Raw genomic sequence first — 16,343 nt, 5'->3', positions numbered from 1 at the left:
GTCTTTTATAAAATAACAAATAATTCTGGCAATAAGCTGTTTCTTACAGGCGTCAAAATTCAAAACCCTCTCAATAAACAAGACAACTTAACATAGTAAATGATGACAGGTAAAGACCTGTACGGTCCATCCAGTCTGCCCAACAAGATAAACTCATTTTACATGGTATGTGATACTTTATACCCGAGTTTGATTTATCCTTGCAATTCTCAGGGCACAGACCATAAAAGTCTGCCCAGCATTGTTCTTGTACTAAAAGTTCTGAAGCTAACGTCAAAAGCCCCTTAAAATTTACACTCGTGCCCATCCATATCTATTCAGTCACAATCAGGGTGTAGACTGTAGAATTCTGCCCAACACCGGTTTTGCTGCCCAATTACCGGCGTTGCCACCCAATCTCCGCTAAGATTCTGTGGATCCATTCCTTCTAAACAGGATTCCTTTGTGTTTATCCCAGGCACGTTTGAATTCCATTACCGTTTTCATTTTCACCACCTCCCGTGGGAGGGCATTCCACATATCCACCATATATCATATAGTCTTATAACATATATATAACACCATATAACATATATCACATAGGTCTTATTATTTCTTCAGACGTCACTGGAGAAAATAGCTGTAAATTTCTCATTCCATTGAGAATCAATCTCCATTATCACCATTGGCCCTCTTTTTGTAACTGGTACATAATTTGTGCATAATTAGTGCAACAACACTATATTTTCTACTTCAACGCTTGTATCTCATAAATTTTAATAAAAGTTATCTGTTCGTGTTGGCTGGGGGATCACTCTTCCGATATGAAATCGTGTTTCGCGATCTGCTGTTTCAAGGAAAGCGCCCCATTGTTTTTGCCAAACCTGTCATGCTGACAAGCTCTCTTTTTATCGCAAGACCAATGACTATAATAGAGATTGATTCTCGATGGAATGAGAAATTTACAGCTGTTGACTTTCTCCACTGAGGTCCGAAGAATTAATAAGACCTAAGACTATATGATATGATACGTTATACTCAGATTGTCTTGTTTATTGAGAGAGTTTTATAAAAATAGGCTTAACAGAGTTGCCTTTTTAGATTTTTCACATAGATATTTTGTAATAAAATTACCCTCAATTCTGTCTGGCTTGCAGATCAATGTATGTATCAACACCAAGTGTACTGTCAAATTGCACCTATTTAAAATCTCTTTTAGGTGGAGGAAAGACTTCAGTAAAAACAGTGCTACAGTTTTAACGTAACTACCATATAGCACATCATGAGTCAAAAACCTCCCCCGTTGTCCACAAGGAGTCTGGCCTCCCCTCAGGAGAACTTTGCGTAGGCCAGTCCTGCGTCTCACCATCAGCATGCTGCTAATCTCCTAACACTACCAAAAAAAAACTGAACGGGGTAGGGACCCTGTTACTGCTGCACTTGTTCATTATACTCTGTTTCTGGAGGTTACGGATAAAAACTCTGAACCACCCAGTGGGTGGGACCCTCACTCCATGCACTGAGTCTGACAATCCCACCATGCTGCCACCAAAAAAAGGCAGGGGTCTGTCACGAAACGCCTAGCTACTCGCCTGGGGCTAACCCTATGGCCACTTAGAGGGTCTATCCCTAGCAGACCTCAGGTCTGCCTGCACATGGGCATGTGCTGTACAGTAGTACCCTCCTCCCACTGACTGGGTTCCAACTGCCTTTGGGCGAGTCTCCCGCTCTCAAGTTATCCCTGGTGATTTCTAGGTTACTGGGGTCACACTCCCAGTGGTCCCACAGTTCTTGCGGGATTTGTAGTATGGAGTGTTGCCACTATTTGGGTTTCTGCCAAGTATTTGTGACCTGGCTTTGTCCACTGTTTGGGAAAAAAGGATACTGGGATAGATGGACCATTGGTTTGACCCAGTGTGGCTATTCTTATATAATAATATCATCAGAACATAGTAATAATAATTGTTGTAACAACATTTACCTGAGTTGTAAGGATGTAGTGTTTAAAAAAAAAAACCTTCAAACTGTATTAAATACCACTGCGCGGTTAATATTTAGGGGTTCTAGATTTAATAGATGTTCCCCATTGTTGATACAGTTGCATTGATTGCCAATGCAAGTGTGAGTTGCCTTTAAGCTTTGTTGCCTTGTTTTCGAATTGTGCATGGTGAAGTACTGGAGTATATGGTAAGTCTGATATCGCATAGAAATATTATGCCTGAATCTAGATGTTTTCTACTTTTACAATATCCAGATCCAAAACAGGTGGTTTATAAATAGGTTTTCTCTGACACATATGCATGTTTGGCAGCTAGCCACTCGAATGAATTACTTATTGATCTAAGGTGGCAATCTGATTATATGGTTTTTTTGAAAACTGTTGAAAATCTTCTTGTTTAAGCAAATTTAATGTGACTTGTGTTATTTTTCTTGACAGTTAGTTGACCATCATGGGTCTCATTTTCAAAGCACTTAGACAAAAAATTCCTTAGATTACTATGCAACTTTGTAAGTCTGTGCTTTGAAAATACACCTTTAAGTGTAATATTCCTGGATTTGGTCCAGTTTTGTGAGCTACACTGAACTTTTGTGGTAAGTGTGGGAAACAAGTGTCATGAAGTATTATTATTACATAATTTAGGCCTCTCAACTGAAGAGTCTTGCTTACAAGTCTGACAAATAAACCTGTTGAAATGGTAGAACATGTTAAAAATAAAAAAAGTCGTATCCATCGATCTCAGTTGCCTTACTGGTTGATCTAAGAAAAGAGATGAAGAAAGATTCAGTGGCACTGCATCCTTGATACACTTTTATAAATTGTTCTTTTCTGTTTTCCTTGTCAGGTTCTTGTCTTTTACTTTCTGCGGTGTCTTTTGGCCTCCCTGAGCTGTATTTGTGAGCTATATTTTTATAAGTAAGTACAGAAAGGTCAACTTTCAAACCCAGTGTCTCATTTTTACATTAGGAAGTTTGGATATAAGCTCGGCCACAGTCTTCCAAAAGAAAAAAAAATGTTTTCTATATGATCTGTAGGCTCTTAACCCTTATGGACTGTGGGGAAAATACCAGTTATTTTTTTTTTTTAAATATATCTGCATTCAGCTTTTGAATGATATCCTTTTTAGATTTCTGGTACCAGCCAAATGCTGTTGTGCCACATTTCTTTTAACTGCTCAAAACGTTTAGTGCTGAAATGTTGGATATAGGTGTCCAGGAGCCACACAGTATAAACAGTGGGTGCATTCAGAAAAAGGCTGAATATAATTGACATATATCTCTTTGTATAAGTGGTTTCATTCTGATTTTCTCTAGTTCTAGGTTTAAAAAAAAATTTCCTTACTGTGCAGTATTAAAAATTAGCCTCCTCTCTTACAAAGCCACGCTGGCGGCTGCGGTGTGTTAATGTCGACACAGTCCATTCGCTTTGAATGGGCTGCGTCAGCATTGCCGTGCGGCAGCCACTAGCACAGCTTTGCAAAAAAGGGGGGAGGGGGTATGTTTGCAGTCAGTAAGTACAGCTTACCAAATCCCCCATTCACAGGTTATCCATGTAAGAAGTGTGCCTCTGCAGCTTTAAAAGGGGAATTTGCTGCTTTGAAAAGAACCTTCTCTGCCCTTCTGCTGCTGACACTGTTCCTCTTGGCCTGTGTTGTTTGGCTAAATTGGGTTGGAAGCTCTCGGCATGTAATCGCCACAAGTGACCCATATGAGTCTTTCTGTAATGCTAACACATCAGTTCTTTGTATACCTCTGTTACAGCACCTTGTCTGATTTTCTAGGGCAGTGTGCAAAAAGTTTGGATTGCATGTGGGTCGCCTGATGCTGGCCTTCTTGGTTCTCGGCACTGGAATGTTCTGTTCAGCAGCTGGTAGGTGATAGTGGGGTTTTTTTTTTGGGGGGGGGGGGTGGAAATGACATGCACAGTGACTGTTATTATCAAATCAGAGTTCAGATTTTGTAGAATTCTGACAGAAACCACACTATGAAGGTGTCTGCCCAGTCCTAGAGAGTACAACAGAAGCAAACAGTTCATTTCACATTGGCCACATTAGCTAGTGACCTAAGCAGGATTTGAATACATTTCCAGAGGCAGACGTCTCTGTAATGCTGTGACAATTCTGTTGACTGATTTGAATGGAAGGATCCCCATGAAAGTGTCATAAAAGCCATTTAACAGGTCAGGCAGAAATTCAGTGATGAAGCATTTGCTTATATAGTTGTGACTTTTTTTTTCTTGTAGCCTACATTGGGGAAGGGATGTGGGACAGCAACAAAATCTTGCGTCCTGAGGCAACAGTGAGCTGGTACAGCGCAACAGGAAACAACAGAATAGGCCAATCTTTTTGCTTTCATTTGCATATCTTTGCTTGTGCATCACAGTTGTAAACAAAAGTCACTTTTTTTCTTATGTTTTTCTGCTTTGACATAGAATACATAAAGGGGGGATCTTTTACTAAGGTGGACTAGCATTTTTAGTTTGCGCTAAAAATCAGTTGGTGCTGGCATCTCAGTATTTATGGGCTAATGGTGAGAAGGAAACGCAGGCACTAGAGGCTGTTGGTGCCATACTAGTGCCTGCGTTTGCTACCGCCCCATGATCAGAGCCCCGAGCATGTGAAACAACGCACTCACGGGCTCTGATCGCAACTAGCATGCAAATGCATGCTAAACAGAGCTCTTAGCGCAAGTAGCATTCAAATGCATGCTAAACATATTCCTTCTCCAAAGATCAGTGAGCATCGCCAAACCCTACATCAGCAGACCATTGGGGAGGAGATGGTGAGCCCTGTCCAGCATGCTGGCAGGCCCCCCATGCCTCCCAATACAGCCCCCCTGCAGGAGCAGGAACCCCCAACTTCCCCCACCTCAAGCTAACAACATGGGACTGGACCTCCAGTCCCCCCCAACACAAGTTCACGGGGGGGGGGGGGCTTGAGATCCAGTGGATCTTCAGCCCCCCCCCCCCAACACCCCCCTTGCCTCCCCAAAAAAGCCCTGGTGGCCCAGTGGGCTGCAAATCAAGCCCCCCCCAACCAGGTGGTCTAGCGGTCCTCTTCCCAGCTCTCCCCCTGTTACTTTGTTACAGGAGGGAGGTAGTACACTCCCTCCTCTTCCAGCAGCGCCGCATCCTTGGGATACGCTGGGTGGGGCTTCACAAATATGCATCCTGTTTGCTTTTTCTTTCATCTCCGCACATTGGGCAGAAGATTTCAGCATATTGTCTACAACTACAGTGGGGGAAATAAGTATTTGATCCCTTGCTGATTTTGTAAGTTTGCCCACTGACAAAGACATGAGCAGCCCATAATTGAAGGGTAGGTTATTGGTAACAGTGAGAGATAGCACATCACAAATTAAATCCGGAAAATCACATTGTGGAAAGTATATGAATTTATTTGCATTCTGCAGAGGGAAATAAGTATTTAATCCCTCTGGCAAACAAGACCTAATACTTGGTGGCAAAACCCTTGTTGGCAAGCACAGCGGTCAGACGTCTTCTGTAGTTGATGATGAGGTTTGCACACATGTCAGGAGGAATTTTGGTCCACTCCTCTTTGCAGATCATCTCTAAATCATTAAGAGTTCTGGGCTGTCGCTTGGCAACTCGCAGCTTCAGCTCCCTCCATAAGTTTTCAATGGGATTAAGGTCTGGTGACTGGCTAGGCCACTCCATGACCCTAATGTGCTTCTTCCTGAGCCACTCCTTTGTTGCCTTGGCTGTATGTTTTGGGTCATTGTCGTGCTGGAAGACCCAGCCACGACCCATTTTTAAGGCCCTGGCGGAGGGAAGGAGGTTGTCACTCAGAATTGTACGGTACATGGCCCCATCCATTCTCCCATTGATGCGGTGAAGTAGTCCTGTGCCCTTAGCAGAGAAACACCCCCAAAACATAACATTTCCACCTCCATGCTTGACAGTGGGGACGGTGTTCTTTGGGTCATAGGCAGCATTTCTCTTCCTCCAAACACGGCGAGTTGAGTTCATGCCAAAGAGCTCAATTTTTGTCTCATCTGACCACAGCACCTTCTCCCAATCACTCTCGGCATCATCCAGGTGTTCACTGGCAAACTTCAGACGGGCCGTCACATGTGCCTTCCGGAGCAGGGGGACCTTGCGGGCACTGCAGGATTGCAATCCGTTATGTCGTAATGTGTTACCAATGGTTTTCGTGGTGACAGTGGTCCCAGCTGCCTTGAGATCATTGACAAGTTCCCCCCTTGTAGTTGTAGGCTGATTTCTAACCTTCCTCATGATCAAGGATACCCCACGAGGTGAGATTTTGCGTGGAGCCCCAGATCTTTGTCGATTGACAGTCATTTTGTACTTCTTCCATTTTCTTACTATGGCACCAACAGTTGTCTCCTTCTCGCCCAGCGTCTTACTGATGGTTTTGTAGCCCATTCCAGCCTTGTGCAGGTGTATGATCTTGTCCCTGACATCCTTAGACAGCTCCTTGCTCTTGGCCATTTTGTAGAGGTTAGAGTCTGACTGATTCACTGAGTCTGTGGACAGGTGTCTTTCATACAGGTGACCATTGCCGACAGCTGTCTGTCATGTAGGTAACGAGTTGATTTGGAGCATCTACCTGGTCTGTAGGGGCCAGATCTCTTACTGGTTGGTGGGGGATCAAATACTTATTTCCCTCTGCAGAATGCAAATAAATTCATATACTTTCCACAATGTGATTTTCCGGATTTAATTTGTGATGTGCTATCTCTCACTGTTACCAATAACCTACCCTTCAATTATGGGCTGCTCATGTCTTTGTCAGTGGGCAAACTTACAAAATCAGCAAGGGATCAAATACTTATTTCCCCCACTGTATGTCTTTTTCTTGAGTGCCGATTCCTAAGGCGGACCCTAACATCGGATAACTGTGATTTGGATTATTCTTCCCAATATGCATCACTTTGTATTTGTCCATATTAAATTTCATCTGCCATTTGGATGACCAGGCCTTCCAGTTTCCTAAGGTCTTCCTGCAATTTTTTACAATCCGCATACATTTTGACAACTTTGAATAGTTTTGTATCATCTGTAAATTTTAATCACCTCACTCATTATTCCATTTTCTAGATAATTTTAAATATGTTAAGGTGTAGCGGCTTTTATTCAGGATGAAAAGGACCAGACATCAAACCACTGAGCAGCAAGTCTATACAAGGCATCAATGTGTTACATAGGAATAAGCAAAGAAAAAGAGAAGAATAAACAAACACCTTACAATATAGAACTGAAAAACTTATGATCCCAGTTTATGAACCCTCCCCCCCCCCCTTTTAACCACATTGCCTCCTTAACCCATTTTCTTAAAACTACAACTGAGATGGCCCGTTGTCTGGACTCTTATGACCCTAGGCCATCTTTGACATAGATATGTCCAGTATTTCCTAATCCCCTCCCCACCACACACACAACCCAGGTAGAGGACCGGGAAACACTAACCAAATTATGATACACTCTGAGGCATATTTTCAAAGCACTTTGGGAGGCTAAGTTCCATAGGTTTCTATGGAACCTTGGGAGACTAAGTGCTTTGAAAATGAGCCCCTCTGTAACCTATTCAATACTGCACTTCTAGGTTTGTTTGATATATTTTGTAAATAACAGTTCCAGACAGACACAAAAGCCTTTTTCCTTCTTTGGGAAGTTTGAGCAGCCTGAGCCTCCCATAACATTAAGGCATGTAATCCATTTCTCCAATCCCAAAAAGAGAGAGGCTCATTCTGCATCCAGTGATTAAGTATGCACTTCTTCCCTAAATCATAAGCCTTACTAAGAAATAAGCAAAAGGTTTTTTATCAGAAGTGCCATATACTGATTTATATATATGTTAAATAGCACTGGTCCCAGTAGAGATCCCCGCGGCACTCCACCATTCACCCTCCTCCATTGAGAAAAATGGCCATTTAAGCCTATCCTCTGTTTTCTGTCCAATAGCCAGTTCCTAATCCTCAGAAAGATATTGCCTATCCCAAGACTTTTTAATTTTCTCAGGAGTCTCTCATGAGGAACATTGTGAAAAGATTTCTGAAAATCTTGATACATTACCTCAACCGGCTCACCTTTATCTACATGTTTTATTTATGAATTCCAAAAAATGAAGCAAATTGGTGAGGCAAGACTTGACTCTGTCCCATTAAACTATGTGCTCCTTAATTTTATTCTTTATAATGGTTTCCACTATTTTCCCTGGCACTAAAATCAGGCTTACCGGTCTGTAATTTCCCAGATCACCCATGGAACCCTTTTTAAAAATTGGCGTTACATTGGCCACCATCCAATTTTCAGGTGCTACGGATCATTTTATTGACAGGTTACAGATCACTAATAACGGATCAGCAATTTAATGTTTTGAGTTCTTTCAGTACTCTGGATAATGCAATCACAGACCAAGAAAATGTGGCAGACGGGTACAAAAATATTTCCCATTCTATTGGGAGCCGCAAGCTTGATTAAGAAGAATTTTCAAGCACACTTGGATAGGTTGCATGTAAATGTTACATCTTATAAAGTCCAGAAGAAAGCTGTCTTTGGCATGATGCACGTACTATGGCAAGCCTTAGTAGTAAACTTGAGGTTATACTTTACATATCTTGGCTTAGACATGAGGTTCATTACTATCTTGGTATGCATCCATTTGAGGACATTGCCTCCTTACTCGTCTTGATAGAACTAGTTCCTTCTTTAAAAGAATGAGGCAGTACTACTTCACAGCACTAGCAGATTAACTGGAGGGCTGTGTTCTTCATTCAGCCCTAATTTCTGCCCTAATGTCTCTAGCCCTTACAGCTTGGTAATTGATAAGTCTGTACTTCTGCTTTTGGTGCTCCACAGCCCATCCAGGGCATTTCTGATACAAAGCAAAGAGTTTTCATTCTGACGCTTTATCAACAGTTGTCACCTTATCAAGGGTCCTTCTACTATGATACTACCGTATATATTCCATTTATAATGTCTTGACTTTAGTACCTCTTTGCTGCAAACACATCTCTGTGTTCTGTTGATTTATGCTCCTTTTGATAGCCTTCCAACATCACAATTGCATGGGTGGTTAATTTCTTGAAAGGCTTGCTTCACCTACAGCCTCCATACTGGAAGCTCTCTGGGCTTTGAGACCTAAATTTGGTATTTGCTTCAGTTTATAGTTATAGTTTATAAAAACTTGGTATACCACCATACCTAACTTGCAGATCTAGGGAAAAAAAAAGAAGCATCAGAAAAGGAAAGGAACTACAATAAAATTTGGCAGGAAAGAGTATGTGTCATACCGAAGCAACACACAAGCGAGGAGGGAAAAGGCCAGAAGATTAAAGGGAGTAGGAATGGAGATAGGTGAAGAAAAAGGAAAGGATCAAGTCAAGCAGGTAGAAGAGGGGAGGACAGATTGAAGAAGAGAATAGAAGAAGGGAACCAGGAACGACAAACCTTCCTCAGGTGAAACATATGAGGGATTAAAGGCTCGAGTAAAAAAAACCAAGCCTTTAGATTGGCTTTGAAACTTTGAAATGAGGGCTCAGCACGGATATGTAAAGAGTGAATTTCAGAAAGATGGAGCTGTAGAATAAGAGAGCATGATGTCTGGTAGACTCGAATTAGGCGAATTTGGGAGCCGTAAGACCAATCGATGATTTGTTTAAAGAGCGAAGTAGATGGGTTGGTGAATACGGGATGGTAAGTGAAAAGAGATACTGGGAAGCCAAGTCTGTTGAGCTTTAAATGTGAGGGTTAGGAGCTTAAAAATATGTTGGTGAACAGATAACCAGTGGTATTTCTGTAGTAATGGCTACATTTTCTAAGGACTAAACAAATCCACGTTTGCATTTTTTTCCTTTGAGCCTTTGACATTTCTGCTTGGAGACTGCTCTTCCTAGTAAACTCCGCTTCATGTAAGACAATAAGTGAACATCAGGCTTTGGTAACATATGGAACCCTACATGCAATTCCATCATTACAAGGCTGTTTTTCGGACACATCCTAGGTTCTTCCCTAAAGTGGTGCCACCTGTTTCACTTGAATATTGAGATAGTATCTTCCACCTTCTCCGGAGTCACCAACAGGTCTTTGCAAGAGAGACTTCCATTTTCTAGAATATAAATGGGGGCTCATTTGTTACTTAAAACTGAATCGTGCAAGAAAACAACTCAACCTTTCCTCGCCAGTTACAAAGGCAGATCCAGCAAACGAGCAGGCTTCTCTATAAAATTTTGTTATGAACAGGCAGATATTCATAGTAGATGACGGTAGAAAAAGGCCTACACGGTCCATCCAGTCTGCCCAACAAGATAACTCATATGTGCTACTTTTTGTGTATACCTTACCTTGATTTGTATCTGTCTTTTTCAGGGCACAGACCGTATAAGTCTGTCCAGCACTAGCCCCGCCTCCCAGCACAGGCTCTGCCATCCAATCTCCGCTAAGCTCCTGAGGATCCCTTCCTTCTGAACAGGATTCCTTTATGTTTATCCCACGCATGTTTGAATTCCGTTACCGTCTTCATCTCCATCACCTCCCGCGGGAGGGCATTCCTGCGGGAGGTGGTGGAGATGAAAACGACAAAGGAATTCAAACCTAGTCATTTACATGCAACTGGTGGTCTAAGAACACTGATCTCTTTTGAAACTGAATTAATACCAATCTATTGTATGATGGAGGGCTGCTGACTATACTTTTATACAAGTGCTTAAGTCTTACTTCTAGAACAGATATTCCTATCAGCTCCCAGGTCAAGTCTCATCAAATTAGAGATACTACAGTGACAGTAGCCCTCTTAAAGTTGTCGTCCCTGAGTGCCATCTCCAAAGCAACTACCTGGTGCTCTCTTTATACCTTTGCTGCACATTATTGTTTGGACCAAACTTCAGAACAAGACATGCCTTTTTCGTCAAGCTCTGCATGTTTCTATGGTTTGCCTCTTTGTGGATGATTCCAAAATTTGCAATAGGGTAGACACCCCTGATGGTGTGGATAACATGAAGAAGAACCTAGCAAAACTTGAAGAATGGTCTAGAATTTGGCAGCTAAGATTTAATGCTAACAAAAAACAGGATCATGTATTTGGGCTTCAAAAACCTGAGGGAACGGTACAGTTTAGGGGGTAAAGAACGGGACTTGGTTGTGATCGTATGTGATGATCTTAAAGTGGCCAAACAGGTAGAAAAGGTAAAGTCGAAAGCTAGAAGAGTGCATAGGGAGAAGGATGGTCAGTGGGGGAAAAGGAGGTGATGATGCCTATATAGAAGACTTTGTTGAGACTTTATTTAGAATATTTTGTTCGTTTCTGGAGATATAAATAGGATGAAGTCAGTCCAGAGGGTGGCTACTAAAATGGTCAGTGGTCTTTGTCATAAAGTGTATGGGGACAGACTTAAAGATCTCAATATGTATATACTTTGGAAGAAAGTTGGGGGGGGGGGGGGAAATGATAGAGATATTTAAATACCTAAATGGCATAAACGCACAGGAAGCGAGTCTCTTTAAATTGAAAGGAAGCTCTGGAACGAGGGGGCATAGATGAAGGTATTTCCTGTTTGCGCGAAGGCGGAGCCATGCGAGGGAAGGCTGGAGCCGAGCCTGCTTCTGCTTTTAATAATGGCGCAGCGACTGGAAGAAAAATGCAATATTTAAAGGTAGGGCAGCGGCAGGAAGCAAACGAGGGCTAGGGGGGAGCTGAGGGCAGAAGGGATGGACGAGCGGGGGATCGGGAATTGGGGTGGGGGGCTGGAAGTTAACATTGCTGGAGGGGAGGGCAGGGGTGAGAGGAGGGTTGCTGGACAGATGGGAGGATGGAGGGGAGGGCAGGGGAGAGAAGAGTTATTGGCTCGACATGGGTGGATGGAGGGAAGGGCAGGGGAGAGGAGAGTTGCTGGCTGGATAAGGGTGGATGGAGGGGAGGGGAGAGGAAGGTTGCTGGACATAGGTGGATGGAGGGGAGGGCAGGGGGGAGAGGAGGGTTGCTGGACATGGGTGGATGGAGGGGAGGGCAGTGTTTGGAGTATGTCCACTTTGAGAATTAGGTGCTCAACATTAAAAGTTTAAATTTATTTACTTATTTATGGCATTTTATCCCACATTAAACATGAATTAGGGTGTTTTGTGGCTCTACATGAGAATTGTGATATTATGATCCCTTGTTTCATATTGTTGATGGTCTGCATTTTCTGTGTGGGTGGTATATTGGTGTATTAGGTTCTGCCCAGTGTAATATTTATGGTACAGTAAGATTCTGAGTGTGTTTTTGCACAAAGTTGTGCATAGTGTTTTGCAGTTGAGCGATTGTGGTTAGTATATGCTTTGAGCAACCACTTTATTCTTTGACATATGATACATATCTAATATCTAAATTTAATAAAAGGTATTGTGACTTTTATTTTTTTTTTTCTGTGTTATCAGACAATTATGGATTTAAGCCCCACCCCTAACCCCGCCCCCTTTAGCCTCCCCAAACAGTTGGGCCACCGACCGCCTATGTCTGTAACTGAGTCACTTTTATGGTTGAGCTAAATGGGAGGAGGACTGAAAATAGTGGGGGCAAAACCTTGGCTAAGTATGAATTGTTGTAACCCATGTATAGGTTTTATTTTGGTTGCCTGGAAGTCCAAAGAGCAGGATGACACTGCTGGACCAGAATGAAAAGGTTTTGATGATAAAAATCTGAAGTACACTTTTTTTTTTGTTTACTGCTGGGGGGTGGGGTGGTATGTGATAATAATATACACACAAAAAGCATCCTGTCCACACCAGGATACTGTGAAAAAAAATAGAAGTTTGTATTAGGTTATCTTTAACCTCTAGGTTTGTGTTAGTCATTAGATATTCTATGTGACGGGATCAACTTGTGTTTTCAATTGATTTCTTTTTTTGTTAGATCTATAATCACTTCACCTTGTATAAATAAAAAAAAAATCTAAAGTATTTTCAAATAAAATCATATGTCTTATTTTTTTGCATATGTTCCTTGTTTTTTATTTCAAGCTTACCTACCCAGCAGTTTTTGTATGTACACCACAGTTGTAGCAATGACAGGCTGGTACATGGACAAAACCTCTGTGGCTGTGTTAGGCATCGCAGCTGGAGCCATCTGGGGCTGGCCATTCAGTGCAGCTCTCGGGTAAGGTTTAATGAAAGAAGTAATTTTTTTTTCTTCTCTATTCAGCTTCTTATTTGACATATTTCCTCTTGAAGGAAGCAGTAGATGTATGAAGAATATTATAAACAGCAACATAACGTATGATATCTATGCACGTAATTTGTGCCTGTTTTCTAAGAAGAAGCGTGCATATACTTTGAAAATTACCCCATGGGAAGTAGGTGCACATGTATATACCTTATATTTAATAAGCCCAGCTTTTCAGATTTATTTTATACACATATAAGAATGTGCGTGTTAGAAAGTATTGGCCCAGTATTCAAAATGGTTTATAAATTTAGTGGTGGTCACTTATGAACCATCTATTGCTGCTTAAAATTCCAAGACTGCCCCGGCACAATCCAGATACTGCCAGGGTGGAGTGAGGTTGCCTTTGGATAGCTATATGAATAAATTTGGGTTAGATATACCACCTTTCTGTAATGCAATCAAAGTGGTTTACGTATTACATACACACACAGTAGATAATTTCCCTGTCCCTCAATTTGTTTTGTACCTGAGGCAGTGGAGGGTTAAGTGACTTGACCAGCGTCACAAGGAGCCACAGTGGGGAACCCAGTTCTTAGCCTTTTGTGCTAACCATTAGGCTGCTCTCCACACTGGACTGGAAAGGCTGTCCTAAATTATTAGTATAGATGTACAGATGCTATCTGTGTGCCAGATATTTGAAAAATGACCCATAATATGTATAAACACTAACCTCTCCTGAACCCCACCCCCGAGAGAGCCTCTGCTCAGATTGGTTAAGAACATAAGACTAGCCATACTGGTTCAGACCAGTGGTCCACCTAGCCCACTATCCTGTTTCCAGCAGTGGCCAATCCAGGCCCCCTTAGATCTTATAGTGAGGATATTTAAAGAAGTTGTAAAGAGAGGTGTGTTAGCCGTATGTCAAGGACAACGGTTTATTGATAAGTTATCCAAAGATGAGCGAGACTCTTTACGATCGTTACAGAAGAATGATCAAATTATTATAAAACGGGCCAACAAAGGGGGGGGGGGACAGTTACTATACAGAATCGAAATGACTATGTACAAGAGACTGGAATCACAATTGACAGAAGAGGGAGTGTATAAAGAATTACATTGTGATCCTACTCCTGGTTTACAGTCAAAAATCAAAGAAATTACAATATCTGGAATAGAAAATGGGTTTTTGACCAAAAAAGAATTCATATTTTTGAATACAGAACATCCTCGAATTCCAGTTATGTACAGTTTACCGAAGATTCATAAACGATTAAACAAACCCCTGGAACAACCCATATTGTCTTCACGAGGATCAATTTTTGAACCCCTATCTATATTCATTGATTATTTTTTCAAACCATGGGTGGTTAAAACTCCTTCGTATTTAAGACACCATTCATTTTCTCACCTAGTTGGAAAATATACGCATTCCGTCTACAAAGCAGATTTTAATGGTAACTTTGGATATCAAAGCTTTATATGTCTCGATACCACAAGAGGAAGCCCTTCAAGTAATACAAAAAGTATTAAATAAGAGACCTTATCCTTTAGAAGCCCCCACGGAATTTCTGATTCAATTAGCTACTCTAGCCCTGAAAGATTATTATTTTCTTTTTCAAAACAAATTATTTTTTCAAACTGAGGGAATTGCCGTGGGAGCCACTTTTGCCTCATTAGTGGCAAATTTATTTATGGCTGAATAAGAAGTAAAATGGTTACAAAATTGTCCTCAAAAAGAAAGTATATTAACATGGTTGAGATTTATCGATGATGTATTTATGATCTGGGAAGGAGACAAGACATCATTGACACAGTTTGTTTTCTGGTTGTACACCTGCAACAAGGTTATACAATTTTCTTATGAATACTCGAAATCTACCATCCATTTTTTTGATTGTTGAGATACAATACAATCATAATATATGGAGAACTAAAGTATTTAAGAAACCTACAGATAGAAATACCTTGTTACAATACCAGAGTTGTCATCCCCGATTTTTAAAAAACAGCTCGCCATACTCACAATTCTTAAGGTTCAGGAGAATTTGCACGGAGAAGGAAGACTTCACATCACAAGCAAAAGAATTGGCAAAAGATTTGAAGACACGAGGGCATCATCCAAACGTTGTGAAAAGAGCAATATACGAAGCCAAATATAACAATAGAGATCATTTGTTAATGGATAAAAATGAAAAAAATAATAGATGGTGGTGCACCAGAGATTTTTGTTTTAACAGTAGAGGAGTGTGGTAGCCGTGTTAGTCCACTCTTAACAGTAAAACTAGAGGGCACTCCATGAAATTAGCATCCAGCAGATTGAAAACAAATTGTAGAAGTTTTTTTTTTTCATGTGACCCATAATTTAAGATGTGAAATCTGTTGGATGATATGGTCAAGGTGATTAAAACAGCGCAGTGCAGATGAGGTTTGGACAAGTTACTGAAGGAAAAGTCCATATAAGATTATTAACGAATTAAACTTGGGAGAGCCACCATCTGTTGCTGGGGGTGAGATGAGAAACAGATCTATTTTTTGGAAGCTGATGGGTACTTGTGACCTTATGTCGCCTGGACAGGATGCTGTGGTCTATAGATCTTGGTCTGATTTAGCATGGCAGTTCTTGTATTCTCATGGTTTTCAGTCTTATTGACTGATCACGTCTGCTTCTACTATAGAATAACACATCCCGTGCTTTGAATTCCAGTTTATCTGTGCAGTACCCAAGTTTAAAACTATTTTAGTCAATAAACTGAGCCATTTGAGCCAGAAGCCACAGTACAGCAGCACTCACGGTTTCAGGGTAACTCAGCAACCTTTGTCACCATCTTGCCATTTTGAACATTAACACTGCCGAGGGGGGTTCATATTTTCCTGTAGTCTGATTTTTGCACTTACCTCAGGTATGCTGAATAATTATCATTATCCAGTTCTGGTTGGCAGTTGTTTTGTCAACCTGAAAGGATGAAATGCTGAGTTAACCGTTATAGGGAAAAGAACTTGAAATCCCCAGGATGATACAGATGTTGCAGACTGGTGCCTTAGCCAGCAGAATGAATTCTCATGCTTTAATGAGTCTTGTGGTGATTTATATTTTCTAGGCTTCCTATTGCTTATGATCTATTACTAGTGAAACGGAGGTGGAAAAGCTTCATCAGCTGGTCTGTTCTGGCAATAATAATATTTTTGGTAAGATTACATATATTTTTGCTGCTCAATTGAAACTTAATAATGACTGTTGTGGAC

At 41.3% G+C, this 16,343-nt stretch overlaps 1 protein-coding gene across 2 annotated transcripts in view; it reads left to right on the top strand.

Annotated features, from left to right (window-relative positions):
* The window catches only part of ALG9 (ALG9 alpha-1,2-mannosyltransferase), a 178,166-nt gene that overhangs the window by 9,123 nt on the left and 152,700 nt on the right, over positions 1 to 16,343 (top strand). Inside the window, exons 4-7 of one of the 2 annotated variants that reach the window (XM_030220748.1) lie at positions 2,823 to 2,893; positions 3,759 to 3,847; positions 12,956 to 13,091; positions 16,199 to 16,286. In XM_030220748.1, the coding sequence (XP_030076608.1) occupies positions 2,823 to 2,893; positions 3,759 to 3,847; positions 12,956 to 13,091; positions 16,199 to 16,286 (384 nt within the window). The remainder of the gene's footprint in view (positions 1 to 2,822; positions 2,894 to 3,758; positions 3,848 to 12,955; positions 13,092 to 16,198; positions 16,287 to 16,343) is intronic. The other variant, XM_030220749.1, reaches the window with a different exon arrangement.

The sequence above is a fragment of the Microcaecilia unicolor genome, chromosome 12 (assembly GCF_901765095.1).
Source record: "Microcaecilia unicolor chromosome 12, aMicUni1.1, whole genome shotgun sequence".
Lineage (NCBI taxonomy): Eukaryota > Metazoa > Chordata > Amphibia > Gymnophiona > Siphonopidae > Microcaecilia > Microcaecilia unicolor.
The sequence above is the reverse complement of the archived record's forward strand: the minus strand, read 5'-3'. Positions and strand labels throughout refer to the sequence as shown.